The following is a 25,964-nucleotide window of genomic DNA, read 5'->3' as shown; positions in this document are numbered from 1 at the left end:
AGAATCTTTGCAAGACACCCCACTACTACCACCACCACCCCTCACAATTCTCCAGGTTTGCAGCAATCAGGCCAGTTTAATCAAGAAGGTACTGAGGGCCCAGCCACTCCCAGGCTCTTGGTCAACTGCCAAATCCAAGGAAAGACTCAGTAGAGGTTTCCATACAACCAAGAAGGCGGTGAACTGGGGCAGAATCCCCCTGGCGAGTGACCCCAAACTCCTGGGTTTTCAATTCTAGCTGCTCAGAGGGGAAGGCAGCTGAACTCGAGGAGCCGGTCGGTGTATGTCTTCTGTCAGGGTTACCGGGAGCGCTCTGTACTCCTGAGTCCCAAATCCATCTGGCCAGAACCCAAGCACCCGGTGGCCCCAGAAGGCAAGGGGGAATCCCAGTTGGCCAAATGCCAAAGGAGTCTCCTCTCTCTTTAGACCCCAAAGTCTCCTCCCTGAAGCAGTGAGGGAGACCCCACACACATATACAGGCTCCCTCCACCCACCAGAGGTGATTCCTTTCCTCATTAGGAAATTCTCCGCTCTCTTTTTCCGACTCCTTTTCCGAGCGTTTACGTTGTACATCTGGAAAGGAGGGGAGAGGAAGGAGGGGGAAGCAGAGAGGAGGGGGAAGAGCCCAAACCCGCCCAGTCTGACCCAGTCCAGACAACCGGTCTCCAGCTGGGGCTGGGGAAACGGGGGTGGAGAGGTGCGGCCCCCCCACGCCCCTTCGGGGTGGGGGGCGCGGGCTCAGCGGTCCGGGACCCAGGAATGCCCCCCCGCCAGCCCCCTCGGCGGGCGGGGGGAGGGCTCAGCCGGGAGTTTGGCAAACTCCTCCCCGCGTTGAGTCATTCGCCTCTGGGAGGTTTAGGAAGCGGCTCCGGGTCGGTGGCCCCAGGACAGGGAAGAGCAGGCGCTATGGGGAGCCGGACGCCAGGGTCCCCTCTCCACGCCGTGCAGCTGCGCTGGGGCCCCCGGCGCCGACCCCCGCTGCCGCCGCCGCTGCTGCTGCTGCTGCTGCTGTTGCCGCCGCCACCCAGGGTCGGGGGCTTCAACTTAGACACGGAGGCCCCAGCAGTGCTCTCTGGGCCCCCAGGCTCCTTCTTCGGCTTCGCGGTGGAGTTTTACCGGCCTCTAACAGACGGGTGAGTGAGAAGGGTTGGCGACAGGATGGGGGTGGGGGTCCTCCTGGAGACGCGGCTGGAGTCTGGAGGGGACCAGGGCTGGAGTTTGAGGGTGGAGTTTGGAAGGACTAGGGCTGGAGTTGGGGGCCTGCGCTGGAGTAGCTAGGGGACCGTGGTGAGAATGGAGGGGGGCCTGGAGCTTGGAGAGATCAATGGGGAGACATGTGTCGGGTCGGGAGAAGACTTGAAGCTGAAAGCTGGAGAAGTCCAGGCAGGGGTCTCAGGGCCAAGGGAGAAGAGGAGAGCGAGTGAACGGAGAGCTGAGGGTCTCTGGCTGAGGTCTGTGGGCTGCTGGGACCTGAGAAGGTTGGGGGCGGAGAGGGGCCGCGGAGGCCGGGAAGAGCTTTTGGGGACACTGCTCGGGACCCACGGGGGCCATTGTGCGGAGAGAGAACGGGTCGGTGCAGAATGAGCTATGTGTAGTAAGAGCAGAGTCAGAGACTGAGGGGGTTGGAAGGTTAGACGGGGGCCAGCCTCGTCCTCCCCTCCCCCTTCAACTCAAACTGGGGAAGGGGACGGCGGCTCCCTCCCCTTTCTCCTCTGTCTCCCACTCCTCCCTCCACCCCCAATCTGTGTTCAGGCGAGGGGATCCGAGAAATTGGGGAGAGCGCTGGGACCCTGGCACAGGGGGCGCAGGGGCTGGGGGCAGGCTCAGCCAAGGGCGGGTGCTCGGTTGTGTCGGGAGGGGTGTGTGTGAGCGCGTGAAGGGGGGTGGGCGGTTTCCCTCTTCCCCTAGCTCTTGGGAGGAAGAGAAAAGCTGATTTCCTGTAGCTTGTCGGCTGGAGCCAAACTGAGACCATGACTTCTACGGCCGGGGTGGGAAGCTGGGGAGACGCTGGCTTGCTGGGCCCAAAAGCGTCAGAACGAAGGACTAGGAATCCTGGAAGTCTCCAAGGAGGATCCTTATTCCCAACTTAGCAGAGTGACAAGCGGACCCAGATCCTGAGTGCCTAGAAAATGGGGTGCTCACAGGCTTGAGGAAACCGGAGTTAGAGCCGAAATATTAGAAGAAGGGTGTCCGTTTAAATGGGTGGAGGGGGAAATTGGGAAGTAAGAGAGGAAAGTGACTGCTCCTGGACTGGGACAGGGACCCCAAGATGCCAGATTCCTGATCCTCCACAGTGACTGGAGTAAGCCTCTTCTCCTACATCTCTGAGCTCCGAGCTTCCCTCTGCTCACCACCACCACCCTACCCGCCCCCACCCAATATCAAACCCAATATCTAACCCGGTATCTCAGGGTTTGGTAGGAACTCTGTCAGAAGTGACCTGTTTTTACACATGATACAGTTAACTGATCTCTACCCCATTTGTTTAATTTTTGGAGAAAAAGGGTTAATCTAGCTAATGCAGAGGGGCAGATTTCTCCTTTGTCTAGAGGACTTGGGAATGGGAAAAAGAAAGATGGTTAGGCCCCAGCTGTTGGTTCTGGGCTATTCAAGGTCCCCACCCACCCCCCACCCCACCCCCCTGGCCTTTTGCCCAAACCCCATTGCATCACCTTGGACTGGAGCTGCCGCCAGGCCTGGTCTCCCCCAGGCCCCCTCAAACTTCTTACCATAACCCTAATGGAATAGAGAGGAGAGAGGGAGGGAGGGGATGGGGTCTTCTCCCCCAGATCAAGATATCTAGTTGTCTAGAAGTTAACCTTCCCCTTACTCCCCCCTCCCCTAAACAAGAGTGTTATTTCCCTTTTAAAGCACTCCTCTAAAACATCTGGGCTTACTCCTGGTCCCCTAGTGTCTGTCTGGCCCCTGGCCTGATCCTACAGTGCCTAAAGCCCTCTTCTAAAACAGGACCCAGCTTTCTCATTCCTTCCCCTCCCCTTCTGCTCATCTCCCCTCCCAAGAGAACCCAGGTGTCCAGCTTGCATTCCTCCCCTCTCGTTTTCTTTTTACAATACCCTCTTAGAATAGTACTCCAAACATTCTGCCTCCCCAATGACCTCCCTTCCACCACAGCTAGGCCTTCAACCCCCTCCCCCCAACATGGAATGAACAGCCCCTCACCTAGGGCTATTATCAGAGAGGGAAGGCCCCAGTGCTCCTGTTCTTTTCTGCATCACCTCTCTTAGAGAACACCAAAGCAGCATCAAAGGACAGGACGAGCACCAAAGAGGTTACATGGTAGGAAAGAGCAAAGGTTTAAGTCACGCAGAGCTAGGTGCCGGCCCCACTGCTCACTAGTTCTTCCTGTGACCTGGGGCGAGGTGCTTACATGCTTGGAGCCTGGTCTTCCTATGAGTATCAGACACCTAACTTATAGGGATGTTCTGAGGACTGAAGGAGAAAATATACATAAAAGGCACTTGATCCACAGAGGGTGATCAATACATGGGAGGTGTGTGGTTTTTATGGGGTAACTGTTTCTGTTTCTGGGTCTCTCCTCCCTGGCGACCACCTAGTTCTTTGTTTAAGTGTAGCCCCATTTCTTGCTTTTAGTACTTGCTTTTAATAGTGATAGTAACAACAGTCTCTCACATGTCTGTAGCACTTTCTTGTCGATTTTTTCATTGGATTGCTACAGAAATCCTTGTGTTTAGCAGAGGAAGTGTTATTGCCCCGTTTATAGATATATAAAAACTGGGGCTTCAGGAGTCATAGAAATTTAGAACTAAAAGTTAGTTTAGGGATCATTCAAAGGAAACCCATCATTTTATGAGCAGAGAATCCAAAGCTTGAAGAGGGGAAGTGATTGGCCCAGGACACTTGAAAGCTTGAAAGGTGGACCAGCCTCAGCTCAGCTCCTTATTCCCTTCTGCAGCTGCCGTAGTGGAGGCAGCTCTTCCTCCTCAGCCAAGCAGGTATATCCCTTGCAAACACACTGGAGGACCCACAACCAGGTGTCCTCCTCTGGCCTGTCCTGCAAAGGCTGGGCCCTGATCACTCGCTGCTCTCCACCCCCGACCTTGTCAGGCCAAGGGAGTCAAACAGTAACTGAGTATTGAACAGGGACTTGGTTAATCAGAAGCCTGGCGGGGGAGATAGTGGAGAGGAAAGGAGGGGATAAATTGACAATGGGGTAGATCAGAATGCTGGCCTAGGAATCAGGATTCCTGGCTTCTGGCTCTTATGCTGGGAAGGATTCTGAGTGACCTTGGACATGTTACTTAACTTCTCTGGGACTTACTTTCCCATCTGTAAAATAAGGACATGGGACTAGATAAGCATTTTTGAACTTTTCCCCTTATTCCATGTGGCACCCGAGGCATCTACAATAAAGTCTTAAAACCAGTGGATGCTCTCTAGGGTGCCTTCCAGCTGTAGGAGTCTGTCTCCAAGGACCAACTCTTGAATGTCAGGGTTCTGAGGCTTCGAAATAAATTATAGCAATTATTTCTTCCCATGGACTCTATTTTAGAAGAGCTTACCTGCCATTTAGTAAAGAATAATTAATTCCTTTTCTCATTTTTTATTAACCAAAAACATCTATAGCTGTCAGTCAGAGTTTCTGACCAGCCTGAGATAACCAGGTTCCCCACATGAGTTGATATAATTCCAGCCAAAAGCAAATACACTTTAGGTATAAATTAGCCTGGCCCACCTTATCTGATAAATGCATGATTTCTGTTTGGCTTTCTGAAATATTGAAAAAAGCCCAAGGACCCTCCATTGTTACCTTCTTGGACCCTTGAGAGGGCCCAACTGCTGCAGGATTTAGGAAGCAAGATCTAGGAGTGGGAGGATAAGGACAAACTAGCTTACACGCCATCCCTGACACCAGGCACCTCACTTGGCATGTAGGGCGAGCAGTGTTTATTAGATTAATCTGGGGCTGCTGGAATTGAAGGCCTGCTGAATCTTCAGGTATAAGCCATGTGTAGTTGGGGGGCAGGCGGGGGAACAGGTCTGTGTCTGTGTCACTTGCCTGCGTTATAGGTAGCCTAAACTTTCACAGAATGGATGTGCTAGAATGGATGTGCCCGTGGCCCATGGGCCTGTGGGTTTATAAGCTTTGTAAGCCCTCTCTCACCTTCCAACCCTGCTAGACTCCAAGCTACTTCCTCAGGCCATCCTAGGAGTTTCAGGCTCAGCTCCTCTCCAAGAGCAGGGCATTAGAGAAATTGGGAGTGGGAACAGGGCCCCTTGGCCTCAGCCCTGTGCTGAGGAGGCCAGGAGACTTTGAGATAACCTTTTCACCCAGAGAAAGAGGGAAAGGGCCTTGCTCAAGTCCACACTGAGTTAACACCCGAACCAGAAATCCTGGCTCCTGGTCCAGTGCTCCTTTCACTGCTTCCTGTACCATAGCTTCTCTGGCCTAGTTCAGTTTGGTGGCCCGTTCTGCTTTCTGGAGCCTGAAGGCAGCAACCAAGTTCTCTGGGCACTGCTCCTGCTAAGATAGTGGTATACCAGCCCTGGGGCAAAGCAACCTCTTACCATCACCAACCTCACCCCTCAACTGGATGTAATGCCTAAGTGAGGAGGGTGGGGCCTGGCAGGGGGATGGGGAATGTGGGGTGGGAGACAAATGGAGAAGTGAGAGATTGGAAACAGACAGGAAGCCACAGGCAGTAAACATTTCCTGTCCCCAGGGTAACCGAGACTGGCACCTCCCCTCCCCATCTCCCATAACTTCAGGAACCCTCCCTCTTCTGCCTCCCCCTCCTATTCCTCTGGACCCTGGCTTCTCTTTCCTTCGTTCCCATCTTCTGGCACTCATAGATCCTTCCTCCTTCCCTACTTCATTCCCCTTGGTCCTGCTCTCTCTGTTGTTTCCATCCCCTATTCCTCCTGATCCCTACTCCTCCCCAACTCAATATACCTGGTCTTCTTGGAAGACATTGCCAGCTGTTGTGACCTATACCATAATCCCCCATTTGGGCCTTCTTTCCTAATAAGAAATGCTGAGGTGGCCAGGCACGGTGGCTCACACTTGTAATCCTAGCACTTTGGGAGGCCAAAGTGGGAAGATCGCTTGAGGTCAGGAGTTCAAGACCAACCTGAGCAACATAGAAAACCCTGTCTCTACAAAAAATAGAAAAATTAGCCAGGCATGGCGGCATGTGCCTGTAGTCTCAGCTACTCAAGAGGCTGAGGCAGGAGGATCGCTTGAGCCCTGGAGTTGCTGGTTGCAGTGCACTATCATCACGCCACTACCCTCATGCCTGGGCAACAAAGTGAGACCCTATCTCCAAAAACAAAAAAGAAAGAAAGAAAGGCTGAGGAAGGTGTTCATGTATCAGGGAAGGGGTAGGTATTGGGAGGGTTGAAAGCTGAAAGGGGGCAGAAACCAACAGAGATAGAGAAACCTAAGATCTGAGATAAAGAGCGAGAGAGAGAGAGAGAACACCCAAAAAACAAAACCAAGTGAACAAGCAGTCATAGGGACAGAGGGACAGAGAAGCAGTGCCACAGGAGGAGAGCAGGAGAGCAGAGGCCAAAACTGGCAGGGACATTGGCCCAGGGGCCAGGTCGAATTGCCCAGGCCGCTAGATGCAGTCCTGGCGGGATACCCTGGAGGGGAAAGCTGAGAGAGCCAAGAGCTGTGTGGAGGGAACCTGGGAGGCAAGGAACCCAGGGGTGGGAGAGGCAGAGCTGAAGGCAGGAAGATTGTCCAGGCCCTTAGCTATGACAGTCTCATTACAGAGGACCCCCAAAGAGGCAACCTTCTCCTCATCTCAGGGGGAACTGCGGCACTGTGTCCTGAACTAGGACCCCAGTAGATCAGGCTCTGAATTCAGTCTGCTGGGGATGGTATATGGGAAAGGGACTCAAGGGCTGAGACAGAGACCCAGCCAGAAGTGGGAGGTCCAGGCCAGGGCCTAGGGTGAGGACAGGCCCAGGCTCAGGGGAACGATCTGTTTTCACCGTCCTCCAGCTTCTCTCTCCACCTCTGCTGCCTGATTTCCAAGACTCACATTTTCCTCCTACACGCCCCAAGGCTGAGCAGCTGGGCAGCCGGATGCCTGGGTCTTGGCCCAGGGAAGGGATTTAGCTTGAACAGGAGGGTATGGGCTAGGTGAGAGGACCCTGAGACTCCAAAGGACCCTGAAGTTCCAGGGGCTGCACATCTAATCTTGGCAGGTACATAGAGGAGATGGAGAAGCTGGGGTCCAGGCTCTCAGGCCCTCTTCCCCTTCCAGGAACTGACTCTGGTTCCTCCTCTCTTTAGTAACAGGGGAAGGTAAGAGAGAAGAGAGAGTGGTGGGAGGAGGGGAGGGTTATGTTAGTGACAGCGGCACATGGGGACCGCCTGACTCCAGCCTGTGCCTCTGGCATCTGTGGCATCTTCTGAGATATAAATACAATCCAGGGGGCATCTACCCCACCCTTAGCCAGCCCTAGCCTAGTGGCCTGGGTCCTTCCTGCCTCCAGAGACTGATGAAGAGCTAGGAGCCACCCTGAACTCCTTTCCCCTCCACAGGGTCAGCGTGCTGGTGGGAGCGCCCAAGGCTAACACCAGCCAGCCAGGAGTGCTGCAGGGTGGTGCTGTCTACCTCTGTCCCTGGGGCACAAGCCCCACACAGTGCACCCCCATCGAATTTGACAGCAAAGGTAGGCCGATGAAATTCAGGGAGGGACTGGGGGAGGTGGGACTGCAGCTTGGGGGCGGGCCTGGGTGGGGCCTGGAGCAAGGGGTGGAGTCTGCCCTGTACGGTGGCCAAGTGCCCTCCCAGCGCCAGCTTCGCACTGTGGCTCTCCATGGCACTCACTCCACGTTCCCAGTCCAGCCCAGCCCAAGGAGGGCGGGTGTGATTCAGAAACATGTGGCTCTCATTTCCCCTGAATCACCCACAACTCAGGGAGGCCAGGGCCATAACACAGACAAAGACAGGGAGAGTAGCAGACTATTCAGTTCCTTTAACTAAGTACTGACTAAGTGATCGTGCGTGGCAGGCGCCGTGCTGGTGCTGCAGGGATTGAAAGATGATTAAGCCACTGCCCTCAAGGAGCTCAACGTCTGGAGTAGAGGCAGACACGGATGGGGGAGAGACCGACAGCTATCACTTAAAGAGCACTTGCTCTGGGATAGGCACTTTAAGTGTTGTGAGCACTTGACATATATTAGCCCACTTAATCCTTTCAACAACTGTACAAGGTATTATTATCCCCATTTTATAAGCGAGGAAACAGAGGTTAAGAAACTTGTCCAAGGTCACACAGCTAGTAAATGGTGGAGCAAGGATCCGAGCTGGGCAGTCTGTCTCCCGAGATAAAGACTCGGGTGAGAGGACAAAAGGAGGAGAGCATAAAAAGGTAGAGAGGGGTAAGGATCGTGAAACAGACTGATTTTTTAAAAGCCTGGAAGATGAGAGAGGAATAAGAAAGGCTGTCATATAGAGGGCTTGGGAAAAGACGCAGGGAGAGAAAGGCCAAGAAAGGAGATGGAACGAGATGCTGTTAGAGACACAGCCCAGGTACAAAGAAGTACAGCCAAAGGGTTACCCTCTTGGGAAATAGTGGCTCTTCCCCATCACCCTCCTGCCCCCACCCGGCTGCGGACATCCTTGTCTCAGCTGGATGCGAAAGCAAGGAAACCAGGGTGGGCAACTCCAGAAAGCCCAGGTTCTGTGTGCGTGTGCACGCGCGTGTGTACGGAGCGGTGAGTCAGGCTACACAAAGCAGAATCCCCGCTCTCCTCTCCCAGTGAGTCATGGGGGCTCAGGGCTTGGAAGTGTTTTGTGGGCATCCCCAGGCTGAGAGTGAGGGTTTCGTCTAGAGCTCAAGTGTCCATGGCCCAGCAAGACTCCCCCTTCTCATTTCCCCAAGGCTCTCGGTTCCTGGAGTCCTCACTGGCCAGCTCAGAGGGAGAGGAGCCTGTGGAGTACAAGTCCTTGCAGTGGTTTGGGGCGACAGTTCGAGCCCATGGCTCCTCCATCTTGGTGAGGAAGCAGCAGACTCAGTGGCGTGGTGGCTAGGGGATGGGTGGTGGTTAGGTAAGGCCAGGCCTGGAGGGAGGGAAGAGGGGCCGTATTGGACTAAACCTGAAGCCCCTCCTCCCGGGCCCTCCCAGGCATGTGCTCCATTATACAGCTGGCGCACAGAGAAGGAGCCGCTGAGCGACCCCGTGGGCACCTGCTACCTCTCCACAGATAACTTCACCCGAATTCTGGAATATGCACCTTGCCGTTCAGGTAGGGGCAACAGGGGGCCTGTACTCCACATCTGCCCTCTCCATGTGAGTGCCTCACGTACTCAGGGTTGACTCTCCAAGCCACCCATGGGCCATTAGCCTTTATGCTCACTGTCTGGTCCAGGGAGGCCCTTTCTCTGGTTCCCTCTCTCACCTCCTTCCCCTTACAGATTTCAGCTGGGCAGCAGGACAGGGTTACTGCCAAGGAGGCTTCAGTGCCGAGTTCACCAAGGTGAGACAGTGATCAGTGAGGGAAGGGGCCGTGGGTGGTGGACACAGAGGGATCAGGACCAGATGTTGGACTCCCCTCCTTTTATCCACAGACTGGCCGTGTGGTCCTAGGTGGGCCAGGGAGCTATTTCTGGCAAGGTAAGTCCTTCTGCCGTCCTTTAGTTCTCTGGCACACAGCCTCCCATCCCTACTCCCAGCCTGGAATCATCAATACTTTTCTCCTCTGCCTTCTTGCCCTTCTTCCAATTCTCCTATTCCTTTCTCGAGACTTACATATCCTGTTCTACCCCCCTTCACATGCTTCCCTTCCTTCAACCAGACTTCTAAAATCATACCCAGTCAGCCCCCAGAGCCCCCTCTTCCACCTCACCCTCCATCCATCTCCTCTTCATCCTCTTCCCCAGGCCAGATCCTGTCCGCCACTCAGGAGCAGATTGCAGAATCCTATTACCCCGAGTACCTGATCAACCTGGTTCCGGGGCAGCTGCAGACTCGCCAGGCCAGTTCCATCTACGATGACAGCTACCTAGGTAAGCAGGCAAGGAGAGGGGCTCCTACACCCACTCACCCCCTTGCCTCCCCTCTCCCACTCAGGCATCCCCAACCCCCTGCCATACTTGTCATGTGCATGATGACTGTGAAGGCCCAGGCAATGCAGGGAAGGGATTGGGAGATAGGCCAGGACAGAGGGGTCCCCAAAGCAGGCACAGTAACATCTATTCACCTTTTCCCCCAGGATACTCTGTGGCTGTGGGTGAATTCAGTGGCGATGACACAGAAGGTGAGTGTGTCCCCAGGCTGGTGCCAAGGAAGGGAGGCAGACAGAGACCCAGGACCTGAGGGCCCATGAACTTGGACACTCATCATTCCTGTCTGCTTCCCTTTCCCCACCCTTAACCCACAACTTTCTCTTCTTTTTGCAGACTTTGTTGCTGGTGTACCCAAAGGGAACCTCACCTATGGCTATGTAAGACCCAGCCTGACCTCTCACTTCCTCTGTTCCCCTGGCTAAACACAGAGAGCCATGCACGGCAGTTTGGGAGGGCTTGAAAAGCGTATTTGAACACAGACTCTGACGTCAGAACTGGGTCCAAGTTTTGGCACTTACTCTGGCTGCGTCATTCTGTACCTTATTCATGCCCTGCTTCCTGCTTCACCTCTCTAAGCCTCATTCCTCTCTGTATGATGGGATAATAATAGTCCTCAAGGCTCTTGTAAGGGTGAAATGAGAAAATGCATGTGAAAATACTTAGGGAATTGTTAGGCAATGTACAACGGGTAGCTGTTATTATTAGACCATGACAAGTGCTTTAAAATAGATACAGGTCAGCTGGGTGCAGTGGCTCACGCCTGTAATCCTAGCACTCTGGGAGGCCGAGGCGGGAGGATTGTTTGAGCTCAGGAGTTCGAGACCAGCCTGAGCAAGAGCAAGACCCCGTCTCTACTAAAAAAATAGAAAGAAATTAATCGGACAACTAAAAATATATAGAAAAAAAATTAGCCGGGCATGGTGGCACATGCCTGTAGTCCCAGCTACTTGGGAGGCTGAGACAGAAGGATTGCTTGAGCCCAGGAGTTTGAGGTTGCTGTGAGCTAGGACACCACGGCACTCTAGCCCGGGCAACACAGTGAGACTCTGTCTCAAAAAAAAAAAAAAAAAAAAGATACAGGTAAGAGGGCCATAGGAGTTCATTCAATTAACAACATTTATTAAGGCAAGGTAAAAGCTGAAAAGATGAATAAGACATACTCCATCTCATAAGATGCTTCTAATCAAGTATGTGAGATAAGACACACAGACAATTATAACCTAAGGTGGAGCCACTATTCAGGAGCCCCTCAATGCATCGGGCACTATCTATTCTTCACAACAAGTCTATGGGGTAGATGTTACCATTCACATTTTATATATGAGAAAACTGAGGTTCTAAGAAACCAAGTAAGTTCCTTAAGATCACCCAGTTAGTAAATAGCTGGATAAAGATTTAAAATCAGGTCTATTTTATTCCAAAGTCAGCATTCTTTCTGTACTTTGATAAATTTCAGAAAAGTAGGGCTGGGTGCAGTGGCTTATGCCTGTAATCCCAGCACTTTGGGAGGCTGAGGTGGGAGGATTGCTTGAGGCCAGGAGTTTGAGAATAGCCTGGGCAACATAGCGAGACACCATCTCTACAAAAAATTAAAAAATTAACCAGGCATAGTGGCACATGCTGGTAGTCCCAGCTGCTCAGGAGGCTGAGGTGAGAGGATCGCCAAAGCCCAGGAGTTCAAGGCTGCAGTGAGCTATGATCACGCCACTGCACTCCAGCCTGGACAATGGAACAAGACCCTGTCTGAAAGAAAGAGAGAAAGAGAAGGAAAGAAAAGAAAAGAAAGAAGGGAAGGGAGGGGAAGGGAAAGGAAAGGAAGGAACGAGACAAGGAGAGGAGAGGAGAGGATTAGGTGTTACAGCAGTTTAGGAGAAGTAACAACCTCCTTTCTAGGGAGAGGACAGATCAGAGAAGGTTCTATGAAGGATCAGAGGAGATGAGGCAGGAGGGCATCCTAGGCAGGAACATGAAAGAGATGGAAGAAAAGGAAAAAATTTCAGCCCAATTCAATAGACTTGTGGGCTCATTGAGGATGAGAAGAATAAAGAAAATGTTGAGCAAAAACAGATAGATTAAGGCCAGATCCTTTAGAGCTTTGGGTACCAGCCAAGAAGTTGAGACTTTGGGCAGTGCCTCCAGGGAACCACTGTGGATTTCCAAGCCAGAGGAAACCGTCCTAGATCCACCCTAGGGCACTCAAGCAGTCTGGCTGCGGCAGGTGGGGGGAAGGGTGCCTTCAGGAGAGGGGCACCTGCGGCAGGGATGCTGTGGAGGCAGCTGTCTAGCAGCCCTGGGAGAGCACTCACATCAGAGTCACAGCAGCTAAAGTTGCGAAGTGAACAAAGATTCAAGAGACTTGGGGGCCTGGTGGGGCCAGTTGCTAAGGGGGAGACAAGGGTGTTTGTGGTTTGGGGGACTGAAGGATGAGGATGACTCAGGTTTTGAACATGATGGCTCTGAGGCCCCAGTGTGCATTCAGTCATAATTACTGCGTGCCTCCTGCTCACCAGGCGCTAGCTACTTCAGGCTCCTGCCCGCATTGATCCTACGTTCTAGTGGTAGAGATGGACAAACAGACAAATATGAGATCTGTCAGTAGTCAATAAGTGATATAGAGGAAAACAGTGAAGCGTCGGGGGAGCTACCTAGCATAGAGATGGGAATGTGAGGGAAAGCTCAGGAGGAAGTTAGGGACACAAGGTCTGTGTCTCCAAGGGATGCCTGCCCCGGGGTTTCCTGTACCCATCAGTCCTCCAACCATAGGGTGGTCTGGGAGTCCAGGACCAATGGGCCTACCTCTTCATCCCCCAGGTCACCATCCTTAATGGCTCAGACATCCGGTCCCTCTACAACTTCTCAGGGGAACAGGTAAGGACAGCCCAGCTTGGCCCTCTGCCAACCAAACCCCTGCCCTGACCCAGTCACACCCACCCATGTTCCCAGCCTCCCTGAAGTCTCTGAACTCCCCTTCGCAGCCCCTGCTGGTCCTGTTTGTTGACCTCTCTGTCCTGACCCAGTGCTGCCCCTTTGTCCTCCCCAGATGGCCTCCTACTTTGGCTATGCCGTGGCTGCCACAGACATCAACGGGGACGGGTGAGCACTGGGAAGGGGCACAGCATGACGCCCTCCCGGATCCAGGAGGGAAGAGTGTGAATGGGACAGAAAATGCAAGGAGCGTTTCTCCAGGGCTTTTCCTCTGGATTCTCACTCATAGCTGCATGTCCCTTGCTCCAGGACAAGGCGAGAGCTGAGAGCTAAAGATCAGAGATCGCAGGTCTTCAGACTTGGTGGGAGGGAGCCTGGGAGCCAGGATGCCTGGGATTCCTAGCACTAGGATTCGGGGAGGGGTGGGAAGACAGGGTATCTGGACACCTGAGTTTGCCCTCCCCCTCAGGCTGGATGACTTGCTGGTGGGGGCACCCCTGCTCATGGAGCGGACAGCTGATGGGCGGCCTCAGGAGGTGGGCAGGGTCTATATCTACCTGCAGCACCTGGCCGGCATAGAACCCACGCCCACCCTTACCCTCACTGGCCATGATGAGTTTGGCCGATTTGGCAGCTCCTTGACCCCCCTGGGGGACCTGGACCAGGATGGCTACAATGGTAAGCACCATGGGCTCAGGGAGCTGAGGACGAGTCGGGGGCCTGAATCAGAGGGAGCTTGGGAGTGGGTCTCTGTTAGCTAAGATACCCAGACCCCCGTGACTTCCCAGGGAGGGGCACAGACTTTGATCGCAATGTCTAGGTCTTAAGATTTGAAGGGATTAGAACACAGGGATTGACAGATGGGAAAGAGTAGTATCCTAGGTCTTGGGGTCTGGTGGTAGAGATTTGCACTCCTGGATTCCTGGCCTGCTGACTGGTTTGTGTTCTGTGTCTTGCAGATGTGGCCATTGGGGCTCCCTTTGGAGGGGAGACCCAGCAGGGAGTAGTGTTTGTATTCCCTGGGGGCCCAGGAGGGCTGGGCTCTAAGCCTTCCCAGGTTCTGCGGCCGCTGTGGGCAGCCAGCCACACCCCAGACTTCTTTGGCTCTGCCCTTCGTGGAGGCCGAGACCTGGACGGCAATGGATACCCTGGTAAGCTGTGCCAGAGGCCCCTTTTGCCTTAGAATTCCCTGGCCCCTCTTCTGCACCTTTCCTAAGCTCCTGGGTGCAGTTCTGGCAAAATGCCACCAGACGGCACTGTCTTCTCATGTCAGCCTCCTTGAGCAATGAAACTAGAAGGGATTAGGAAGAAAGGATCCTGATTTGGGGCTTGCTGTAAGGGGTGGTTTTTTGACTTCTTGCAGATCTGATTGTGGGGTCCTTTGGTGTGGACAAGGCTGTGGTGTACAGGTACGAACTCCAAGGGGTTGAGGGGGGCAGCCTGAGACAGCTGAGAACTGGGAGTCTCTCAGTAGGGCTGAGGTTGGGAAAGTCGGTGCAGGGGACACTGGCACCCTGGGGCTTGGGCATCAGGTTCCCGTGCACATGTTACAGTCTTCATCCTCTTTACACCACACCCACTCTTGGCAGGGGTCGCCCCATTGTGTCTGCCAGTGCCTCCCTCACTATCTTCCCCGCCATGTTCAACCCAGAGGAGCGCAGCTGCAGCTTGGAGGGGAACCCTGTGGCCTGGTGAGCTGGGGCCTAGGAGATGGCAGAGATCTGAGCCTGGGATACCTCAGTCTGTGCCTGGGGGTGGGCAGGGGTACTAGGTCCGCCTTAGGAAGGGGGAATGGGGGTGTCCTAGTCCGGGAGGATCCTAGGTAGAGGATAGGATACCTGTTCCTGTTGGCTTCACCAGCTTTATTCTTGGTCTTTCTCCAGCATCAACCTCAGCTTCTGCCTCAATGCTTCTGGAAAACACGTCCCTGACTCTATTGGTGAGGGAGACTGCCTGGATCTGTCTGGCACCGGGACAGGGAATGAAGGGACTGGGGACCTGCACACCTGTCTTCTCTCTGAATAGATGAAAATAGGCAGATTCTCCTTATATGTCCTTGGCTGCAGGCTTCACGGTGGAACTTCAGTTGGACTGGCAGAAGCAGAAGGGAGGGGTACGGCGGGCGCTGTTCCTGGCCTCCAGACAGGCATCCCTGACCCAGACCCTGCTCATCCAGAATGGGGCTCGGGAGGAATGCAGAGAGATGAAGATCTACCTTAGGGTATGGCCCTGAGGGCGGGGTGTGGACTGGTCAGGGAGGGGGGCCACATAGAATTTAGGGCAAGAGATGGGGAGATTACAGCAAAGGGCTTGGGTCTCCTGGGGTGGCTGAGAAAGGGGGCCCTTCAGTCGAAGGGGCTGAGAACCAGGCCGCCAAGGCCTCTGCAGCAATATTAGACCCTAAGTGGACAAAGGGAGATGTAATCAGCTAAGGGGCAGGGCCATCAAGTCCCCAGAGTCTCCTAACTCTGAAATCTCTCCCCTGGCCCCAGAATGAGTCAGAATTCCGAGACAAACTCTCCCCAATTCACATTGCTCTCAACTTCTCCTTGGACCCCCAAGCCCCTGTGGACAGCCATGGCCTCCGGCCAGTGCTACATTACCAGAGCAAGAGCCGGATAGAGGACAAGGTGAGGACGGGGGAGGGAGAAGGGGCTGGGAGGACAGGGGCCTGGACACCTGAAGGTAGGACCCTGGAGAAAGAAGAACCTACAGCCCAGGCACGGGGCTAAACTCCCCGTCTCAAGGCTGCCCTGCTCCCCAGGCTCAGATCTTGCTGGACTGTGGAGAAGACAACATCTGTGTGCCTGACCTACAGCTGGAAGTGTTTGGGTAAGTGGGGTCTGACATTAAGCCAGGCAGTTCCAGATGCACCTGGCATCTGGAAAAGTAGAGGAGGGACATATTAACTGTGTGACCTTGGGAAGTTACTGAACTCTTCTGAGCTTCAACTTCTTCATCTGTTTAGTAGGAATAATAGCATTTATTTCTCTGACTTTTTGGAAGGATTAAATGCACTAATGTACATAAAGCATCTAGCCTACTGCCTGCCACAGAGTTGGAACTCAGTAAATGGTGTCTATTATTACTATATTATTATTGTTATTATGGCCCATTGTCCTGGTTTGAGGATGAATTCCCTAGTGCCCCTTACCCTGTGTGCCCTCTCCAGGGATCAGAACCATGTGTACCTGGGTGACAAGAACTCCCTGAACCTAACTTTCCACGCCCAGAATGTGGGTGAGGGCGGTGCTTATGAGGCTGAGCTTCGGGTCACGGCCCCTCCAGAGGCTGAGTACTCAGGACTCGTCAGACACCCAGGGGTAAGAGGGAACTCTTGAGTGGGGGTTGGGGGAACACCCCTCCAGAGAGGGCACCAAAACCTGACCTGCACCCACCCCACCTCCAGAACTTCTCCAGCCTGAGCTGTGACTACTTTGCTGTGAACCAGAGCCGCCTGCTAGTGTGTGACCTGGGCAACCCTATGAAGGCAGGAGCCAGTGTAAGTTTGGGATGTCGGAGGGGAGGGGGCTGGAGGGAGAGAGGACCTGCGGGCAGTGAGCAGCCAGCCGAGAGTATGGCTGAGGGATGGGGAAGGAGGGCCGGGATGGGAATGAGGGAAACACTCAATCTAACAGCCCCTTTTTCCTCCCTCCCTGTCCCCCAGCTCTGGGGTGGCCTTCGGTTCACAGTCCCTCATCTCCAGGACACTAAGAAAACCATCCAGTTTGACTTCCAGATCCTCAGGTGGGCAGTGGGTGTGGCCAGGCTGGGGCTGAGCCGGGAGGCAGGGCTGGGCACAGCTCTGCTGGCTGGGCTCCAGCACCACCTCAGTCTTGCCTCCATCCCACAGCAAGAATCTCAACAACTCGCAAAGCGACATGGTTTACTTCCAGCTCTCCGTGGAGGCCCAGGCCCAGGTCTCCCTTAACGGGTCAGTGCCAGAGCAGAATGGGGCCTTTACTGGGAGGGGAGACAGACTTCTAGGGAAGGATGTATATGAGATCCCTTCCACGCTCCTCTAAACCACCCTCCTCCTTAGTGTCTCCAAGCCTGAGGCAGTGCTCTTCCCGGTGAGTGACTGGCATCTCCAAGACCAGCCTCAGGAGGAGGGGGATGTGGGCCCTGCTGTCCACCACGTCTATGAGGTGAGGAGGGATAGGAGTCCAGGCTAGAGGGAGTGGAGGGGCAGGGCAGGAATGAATGATGGGACAGTAGGAGCTAGTATGAGTGACAGGTGGCTAGGACCAGAGCGAGGGACTGAGAGGAAGAAGAGGAGGAAGGAGTGAGTGATAGTCAAAGGCATGGGCAGGGTCTTGGGAGAAACAGCCAGAGGAGAGAGTTGAGTGACTTAGAAAGGAAGTGCCCTCATCGGTATTGATTAGAGGGGATTTCATCTCTACCCATTGGTTACCTCCTTCACTTCTGAGATAGGAGCCCCGCAGCAGGGTGCAGTGGGGCCATGGTGATCTAGGATCTTGGTGGGGCAGAAGCATCCCCTTGCTTCTCCTGATAATTGTGTTCATCTCTCCTCAGCTCATCAACCGGGGCCCTAGCTCCATTAGCCGGGGCGTGCTGGAGCTCAGCTGTCCCCAGGCTCTGGAAGGTCAGCAGCTCCTCTATATGACCAGGGTTACAGGACTCAGCAACTGCACTGCCAGTCACTCCCTCAACCCACAGGGCCTGGAGGTGAGGGGCCTGGATGCTGGCAGAGGGGAGCAGGCCCAGAGGACCAAGGATGAGGGGTTGGGGAAGGTCGCTGGGGACCTGGAAGAGGCAAAGAGGATGTGCCTAGGACTGAGGCCACTGGAAGAGGGTCAGAAAGCCCACTGACACCTTAGAGCCCTGGGAGGGAAGACCTTTATCCACTGCATTTCTGTCTTTCTGCCTGAAATATCCTTCCTTCATTTCCTGGCATACCTCTAGAGCCCAGCTCTGTGCCACCTCCTCTGGGGAGCCTTCTTCAGACTGGTTCTTCTGGGCCCCAATACCTGTTTTATAGTTCATTTACTCATTAACATTTAATTAAATGAGTGCCTGTACTGAACACTGTTAGGCTCAGGAAATACTGCACCAAACAAAATTGACTTAAGTCCCCACGTTCTGGAAGCTTACACTCTACTGGAGGGTGATAGACAATAAGAAGTAAAAAGAGAGAGAGAAAAATTAACAGGTATTGCAAAGTGATGAAAGTGCAGTGTTAATATGCTGTGGGGAGACTGGACACTGAGTCATCAGGGAAATCCTCTTGAAGAGGTAACAGCTCAACTGAGACCTGAGAGACAAGCGTGAAGCTACCTGTGAACACTCGGGGAAGAGCATTCCAAACGGAGGGAAGAGCCAGTGCAAAGGCCCCAAGGCAGAAACAAGGACCTAATTATTTATTTACATATCTCTTCCATGTAAACTCCAAGAACCAAGTTTTATTCATGTCTATATTTTACTACTGAGCTCAGTTACTTGCATGTAAGAAGTGGGTGGACAGTTGGCTGGATCGATAAAGAGGTAGATAAAAGAATAGTTTGAAGCTGCATTGCAACCCAGGTGCAGGCCAACTAGGATGCTGTAATGAGATAGAAATGGCAGCAGTCTCCTCCCTCTTATAGTTGGATCCTGAGGGTTCCCTGCATCACCTTCAAAGACGGGAAGTTCCGGGCCAGAGCCCTTCCTCCTCAGGACCTCAGATCCTGGTAAGTCATCCTGGGAATGCGGTCTGGGCCCAAGCGTCGAGTACCTGTTTGGGTTGTCAGAGCCACCAAAAGGGCAGGAGTCTAGGTTCCAGTCTCCGCTTTCTTCCCAGAAATGCCCAGAGGCAGAGTGTTTCAGGCTGCGCTGTGAGCTGGGGCCACTGCACCGACAAGAGAGCCTAAGTCTCCAACTACATTTCCGAGTCTGGGCCAAGACCTTTCTGCAGGTGAGGGAGCCTTACCTCAGCCCTGACCCCTGGGCCTACCTAGACTCACTTTCCCTATTCTCCACTGCCCTAGCCACTTCCCCTTTGGTGAATGAGACCCAGGCACTCCAGCTCCCCTCCCTCACCCTTGTCTAGACCAGGGTGTGTGTCCTTAGCGCCACCTAGGGGCCACACTGGGAGCAACAGCTTCTCTTTCCTGGCCCATTCACTGAAGGGGGGAGGGCTGAAGGCAGATCAGTGTGCAAAGAATGATAGAAAGACAGTGAGATGGAAAATGAATCCACAGAGGCAAGCATTTGCAGGAATAGTAAAGAGCAGTCATTTATTGAGCACACTATGGGCCAGGAATTGCCCTGGATGTTAACCCACATTAATCATTCAAAAAAAAGTTTTCTATTAAACATATAATAATCTAATTATACATTATGTAGTTATGAGTATTCAATTACACATTTATTATCTCATATAATACATCAAGAGAGACTCAAGAGGGGATGAGTCCAAACTAGGGAAAGATAACAACCTGAGCCAGACCATGAAGAATGCTATATGCTCTAGATCCCAAAAGGGGCTACCCTGACCAACTTTCCCTCACCCACAGAGGGAGCACCAACCATTTAGCCTGCAGTGTGAAGCTGTGTATGAAGCCCTGAAGATGCCCTACAGAATCCTGCCTCGGCAGCTGCCCAAAAAGAAACTTCAGGTGAGTCCAGGGCCAGAGGTCTGGGCCAAGGAAGACAGGGCTCAGAGTGCTGGAACTAGGACTGGGATATGGGTGGGAGTCGACCTTGTTATTGTAACAACTATTTATTGAGCATCTACTATGTCAGGCACTGTGCAGGTGTCAGGGATATAGTAGTAAGCAAGATCAACATGATATCTTTGTTCTTGGAGTTCACAGTCTAGTGGGCAATAACAACATAGTGTGACAAGTGCCATGATATTTATGAAGACATATTATAGGAATACCTGAACCCAGTCATGCTGGGTCAGGAAAGGCTTTCTGGAAGAAGTGATGTTCAAGCTGAGACTTGAAGAATAAATAGGATCTAACGAGTCTAACCATTCAGGAAAAGAATATTCTGGGGGGAGGGAGTAGCAGATGTGAAGGCCCAAAAATAAGAGACAATATTGGATATTTTAGGAACTTAAATTTTTAAGTTCAGAATGTTGTTAGCTCAAAATAAGAGGAGGGAAGTGGGTCTAGATCCAATGACAAGTGGGGGCTAAGTGTAGGGTAGGAAGAATTTCTGGGTTCTCAGTAATCTCACCCACCTTGCTCACCAGGTGGCCACAGCCATGCAGTGGACCAAGGCAGAAGGCAGCCATGGTGTCCCACTGTGGATCATTATCCTAGCCATCCTCTTTGGCCTCTTGCTCCTGGGTCTACTCATCTACATCCTCTACAAGGTCAGCCACATCCCGCCTATGACTTGGCCACCCTCTCATCAGGCTCTGCCCTTGTTCTGGCACAGTCCCAAGTATCTACCCCTCAACCAATTCTCCAGCTATATGCCCCTACCTCTGTCCTGGCTACGTGCATCCCATTCTGACCTTTCCTATAGGATCCCTTCCTTCATTCTGCAGCCCCTAGCTCAGAAAGAGTCCTCTTGACTCAAGATAAATTTGTCTATATTTGCAAAATCAGTGTAACCCAGAGATGGCAAATACATAGCATTCATGCTGTCATTTCCTCCAGAAATCCATGGCAGCCATCACTAATTGATCATATCCTAGAAGTGGCCTGAAAATCTTTCTCAAGAGGAAGCCACTACTAGGCAATCAGCCTTGGCACTTGAGTTCAAACCTATTTGCCATTTCTGGCTTCACTGGGGGTATTTTTAAGGCACTGGTAAAAGATACTCTCATACAAAACCACACCCAATTTTAGCCCTCCTGGGCCCTTTGGACCCAGTATAGGTATTCTTAGCCTGAACTCAGAGGCCACTTTTGCTGAATATAGAGGTTGGAGGCACTAGAATCCTCCTCATTCCCCTTTGGAATAAGAGCTAGGGAGAAATGGGAGCCAGAATCTAAACTCTCTTTCCTTTGCCCTTCATCAGCTCGGATTCTTCAAACGCTCTCTGCCATATGGCACCGCCATGGAAAAAGCTCAGCTCAAGCCTCCAGCCACCTCTGATGCCTGAGTCTTCTCAATCCCAGACTCCCAATCCAGAAGACCCAGTTCCCCCACCCTCAGTCTACTGAAAGTAAGGGGACTGGGCACTTCCTGAAGGTGCTGAGGGCCAGGGAGAAGTTCCTCTCCCCAGCCCAGAGACATACTTGAAGGGCCAGAGCCACGGGGGCAAGAAGCCAGGAGATTCCTCCCCCCATGCACTGTGAAGGACCCTTGTTTACACATGCCCTCTTCATGGATGGGGGAACTCAGATCCAGGGACAGAGGCCCCAGCCTCCCTGTAGCCTTTGTGTTTTGGAGAGAGTTTCTTGGAAACAACTTGGAACCATAACTGGGGAATCCATTCCCAGTTCTTGGGCCAGACATGCCACAAGGACTTCCTATTCAGCTCCAGCCTGCAAAAATCTGTCCTCAGCCTTGCCAGAAATCCAAAGGAAGCCTCCAGCTAAGAACCTGGAACTTGGGGGATGAGACCTGGCAGCTGTGGACAGCCCCCGCCCTGGTGGGCCAACAAGGAACACTAACTATGGATGGTGCCCCAAGACCAGCTCAGGATAGATCCCAAACAAGTATCGATGCTGGCCCAGGACCCAGCTCCCATTCTCCCAGGGAGAATCAGAACTCAAATGGGGCCAGATCCAGCCTGGGGCCTGGGGTTGATCTGGAACCCAGACTCAGACATTGGTAACCTAATCCAGGCAGATCCAGGACTACATTTGGGCCTGCTCTAGACTGGTCCTGGAGGCCCAACCCACCCTTGACTTGGGAGAAGTCAGGAATTGCCCAGGATCCTGAGAGGGCCATGATGGCAACAGATCTGGAACCTCAGCCTGGCCAGACGCAGGCCCTCCCAGTCCCCCCGAGAAAAGGGAGCCCAATCCTGGGCCTACAGAATTTGGGTTCTGCCTTCCAGCTGCACTGATGCTGCCCCTCTTCTCTCTGCCCAACCCTTCCCTCACCTTGGCTCCAGACACCCAGGACTTATTTAAACTCTGTTGCAAGTGCAATAAACCTCACCCAGTGCCCCCACTTACTGGAATTAGAATCCGTGAGCTCCTAACTCTTTCCAAACCCATCCTGGAACTAGACGGCTTGGTGGAAAAAAGATGCCTGTTTCTCTCACAGCTTCTTTCCACTGGGAGCCAGGAGTGTGACCCCTGAGAACTGTGAAGCTAGTTTCGGAGTCCCCTTCCCTTAGGTGATGGTGGAAGGGAAGAAAGGAGGGCTTGACTCCTCTGCACCTCACTCAGCCCCTGCCAGATCTGGTTCCCAATGAGGGAGGAAAGAAAGGAATCCTTTTTCTTTGGGTTTGAAAATTAGAGAAGAATACAAAGGAGGAGGTCCAAGTTGAAGGTGGAGGAGGATGGTTCAGAAATTCCCCTGGGCTTCCCCAAATCAGAATAATGAAATGAGTTGAGAGGAAAAAGCCATGGAACTAAATTGGAAGAAAGCCAGTTAGGTTTTTGTATTGTTTAAATTGCTATTGTGTGCTGGTGGGAGTGGGGGGGAGCTGTTAAATATTTTGCATAATTATCTCATTTAATTTATATCAATCCTGTGAAGTAGGTACTATTAACCGCATTCACACAAAGAGAAACTGAGGCCCAGAAAGGTCATATAACTTGCCCAAGGTCACACGGTGAGTGGCAGAGCAGAATCAAGCTCAGCTTGTCTGTCTGTGAAAGCCCTCATTCTTAACCAACATGCCTGTAGGGTTCAGGTCTTTGAAGAGAAATCATGCAAACACCTCAGGGCCCTAACGTGCCCCAAGAGGGGGAGAAGAATGGAGTTGTTGGAGGCAGAGGTCCAGAGGTCCACATCAGGCTAGACCAGAATTCAGCCACCAGAGGGCAGCATAGCCACAAATTTATGGGAATTTGGGGACGGCAGGGTGTGAGGTCCACCTCACCCTCTTCCCCAGTCACCAGGTCTAGTCTTTTTTTTTTTTGAGACAGAGTCTCACTGTGTTGCCCGGGCTAGAGTGCCGTGGTGTCATCCTAGCTCACAGCAACCTCTAACTCCTGGGCTCAAGCTATCCTTCTGCCTCAGCCTCCCGAGTAGCTGGGACTACAGGCATGTGCCACCATGCCCGGCTAATTTTTTCTATATATTTTTAGTTGTCTGATTAATTTCTTTCTATTTTTAGTAGAGGCGGGGTCTCGCTCTTGCTCAGACTGGTTTCGAACTCCTGAGTTCAAATAGTCCGCCCGCCTCGGCCTCCCAGAGAGCTAGGATTACAGGCGTGAGCCACCGCGCCCGGCCAGGTCTAGTCTTATTAACTGCCTAGTAGTACCTGCATCACCTCAAAATATCTATCCCTCCTGGGGACCAAGCCTGGGCCACCTTCCAATCTGTGACTTCCTAGAATTCTATACCTCAGGAATGTCTTCGCAGAATCTAAGTGAAGAGGGACTAATGGGGAGGCAGAGACACAATGAGGCGAAGAACCAGCCAGTATTTCTAAGGATGGCAGCCATGGCATAACAAGACACCAGAAATTCTAAAGGAAGGAAAGCCCATATTTCTGATACACCGAGAGGAGTTCCCCCTCTTGGGAGAGGGATGGGGGTGGCAGCAGCCAAACTCCAGGGGCCAGACCTGAAATTTCTTCCATTATTGTGAGGGTTTGTAAATGAGGGGAAGTGGGCTCTGAGCACTGGGCTGGTGTCGTGGGCGTGTCTCCGTGTAGGGCGTATGGTTTTGAGAGCATGACAAGGTCTCTGCCAAGGATGTGCAATGCAAGGAAAGAATTCCTTGGGCTCAGAAATGCCACAGATGTAATGTGGTACAAGCCTCTCTTCCCCTGAGCTGTAATTCTCAGACTCTGGTCTAAGTTTCCTCTCCCAAACCTCCCAACCCTCGAGAGCAAGTCCCACCTTGAGACTTGAGTAGTCCAGAGAACATGAGGGTGGGGGACCAGAAGGCCTGAGCTTTATCCTTTTTTTTTTTTTCTTTTTACATTCTCATGACAGTGGCATTGAGCCCTATCCTTGTCTGTGTTGGTGGATACGGAAAGGAGGAGGGAAGGAGGCCCTAGGAAGTGAACAGAGCAGCTGGGGGTGCAAGGAGGGGGAGGGGCTCAGGAGAGGCAGCTGGCAGGCGGGAAGCTGATCTGGGGGTCTCAAGTTTCTTGACATCAATTAGGGCAGCCGGCCTGGGCTCATTAGTAGCCTGGGGTGCAGGGCTCATCAATAATGAATTCACCCCACACACCTTCCCCCCCACACACACAGCTGCTTGCAAGGTCACCCCACCCTCTAACCAGCTGCCTCCCCTTGGTAAGCTAAGCAACCCTCTTCTGAGACCTCCCTTGTCCAGAGTCCCTGGGGGCAGTGTGGGAGGGTGGACAATGGCAGAGGGCAAAGGGGCCTCTATAACCAATCAACTGTGCCCGAAATGACCCTTGTTTAGTCAAGGAGTCCACCCAGGAGAAGAAAAGTAGACAGAGGAAAGGAGAGGCAGGATCTACAGAGAAGCAGGTTTTGTCATACTGGGGTTGAACAGTATGGTGGCAGGGCAGATCCAGAGCAAGAGGACATCCTCCGATGGACCCAGAGACTTCATAACCTCCCCCAAGGCCAGACTTCGGTAGCAAAGCCACAGCCCCCTGAGATCTCTGGTCCACTGGATCAGAACAAAACCAAGGCATCGGTGCCCCCAGCATTCTCTTGCCCTTGAGCTGGAGCATCTTGGCAGGTACAGAAACATCATTTCTTCAAATCAGATCAGTGGGATGAGGACAAGAGATTGCTGGGGCCCAGAAAGAGGAACTCAAACTTCCCGCACATTAATTGGCCATTAATCAGCCCCAACTTCCCTCCAGAACCCAGGAATGCCAGTCCCCTTCCCCTTCCTAAACTGTTCTAAGATTTCAGTCCTGGCGGTAGTGCAGTGGCTCACGCCTGTAATCCTAGCACTCTGGGAGGCTGAGGCGGGAGGATCGCTTGTGCTCAGGAGTTTGAGATTGCTGTGAGCTAGGCTGACGCCACAGCGCTCCACTCAGGGCAGACTCTGTCTCAAAACAATAAAAAAATTTCAGTCCTGTCACCCTTCCACTGACCTCTTCCCCTGTGCCTCCACCCTCCCTAAATCCCAAATGTTCTCATTCCCAGTCACACCCCCTTTCCCTCTGGCTGGGGTTGGCCTGAAGCTGGCTGCATGGCTTTCTGGGAAATCTGCCTGCCACCCTCGCTCTTGAGGCAGGTACAGACAGGTCCAGGCTGTGGCAGCTGCATCTTCCCCAGACATCTCTCGCAGACTCCCAGACTCCAGCCTCCTGCTAGAGTCCCTTAAGAATGCATCCAAGTGTCCTGTACTCCCTCTCCCTCCAGACATTCTCCCCTCATACACTTTGTCCTACACTCCCCTTCAACTCACCAAACAGCCCACCAGTCCTCTTCAGTGGAAGCTCACCTTAGTGGGTAATATCCTGGATTTAGGCCCTGGATACATGCTCCCCACCCCCACCCCACCCCAATCCGGGTCATCTCTACAAGGTTATGCCTCAGTTCTGGATCCTCTGTCATCTTCCATTTGCCCTAATGATCTCCGTTACAGGCTTCTCTATTTCCACCTCCTCAGATCCATTGATCGCAGCCCTTCCCTGAGACCTTCCCTAAGGACCCAGGCATTCGAACCCCAGCCAGAGATCACTGTGGGATCCATCTTCGACCTCCCATTTCACCTCTGAGACCCAGTCCCCAGGCATCCTGCTCCAAAGCCAGAAAAACAAACTAGGACCCAAACATTCTCTGCCCCCCCCGCCCCCTCCCCAGCCCATCACTCTGGAGGGGACCCAGGTGTTCCACCCAACCCAACCCAAGCTCCATTTCTCTCCAGAGCACTTAGGCATTCCCCTGCCCCATACCAGCCTACAACCAGACTTCCCACCCTCAGATTCAGCTCTTCCTGGGAACCCAGGCA

The 25,964-nt window shown here is 53.0% G+C and overlaps 1 protein-coding gene across 1 annotated transcript; it reads left to right on the top strand.

Moving 5' to 3' along the window:
- The first annotated feature begins 823 nt into the window (after positions 1–823).
- Positions 824–22,086, top strand: ITGA5 (integrin, alpha 5 (fibronectin receptor, alpha polypeptide)). Its single transcript, XM_012652535.1, has 30 exons — positions 824–1,133; positions 7,535–7,665; positions 8,881–8,993; positions 9,125–9,245; positions 9,415–9,476; positions 9,568–9,613; positions 9,880–10,005; positions 10,212–10,256; positions 10,399–10,442; positions 12,877–12,933; positions 13,106–13,158; positions 13,460–13,668; positions 13,950–14,141; positions 14,354–14,399; positions 14,580–14,681; positions 14,874–14,929; positions 15,057–15,211; positions 15,483–15,620; positions 15,755–15,822; positions 16,163–16,313; positions 16,400–16,492; positions 16,658–16,737; positions 16,844–16,924; positions 17,033–17,138; positions 17,527–17,679; positions 18,597–18,680; positions 18,791–18,904; positions 19,506–19,607; positions 20,192–20,314; positions 20,968–22,086. Exons 1-30 carry the CDS (start codon positions 907–909, stop codon positions 21,049–21,051), a joined length of 3,162 nt encoding a protein of 1,053 aa, XP_012507989.1. The 5' UTR covers positions 824–906; the 3' UTR covers positions 21,052–22,086.
- Positions 22,087–25,964: the final 3,878 nt, after the last annotated feature.

This window comes from Propithecus coquereli, unplaced genomic scaffold (genome assembly GCF_000956105.1).
Source record: "Propithecus coquereli isolate 6110/MARCELLA unplaced genomic scaffold, Pcoq_1.0 Scaffold111, whole genome shotgun sequence".
In the NCBI taxonomy this organism is placed as follows: Eukaryota; Metazoa; Chordata; class Mammalia; order Primates; family Indriidae; genus Propithecus; species Propithecus coquereli.
The sequence above is the reverse complement of the archived record's forward strand: the minus strand, read 5'-3'. Positions and strand labels throughout refer to the sequence as shown.

Coding starts and splice junctions, on each gene's coding strand:
- ITGA5 (XM_012652535.1), top strand. CDS start 907: ATGGGGAGCCGGACGCCAGGGTCCCCTCTCCACGCCGTGCAGCTGCGC. Junction 14,400..14,579: donor GACAAGGCTGTGGTGTACAG/GTACGAACTCCA, acceptor CACTCTTGGCAG/GGGTCGCCCCATTGTGTCTG. Junction 17,139..17,526: donor CTGTCCACCACGTCTATGAG/GTGAGGAGGGAT, acceptor ATCTCTCCTCAG/CTCATCAACCGGGGCCCTAG.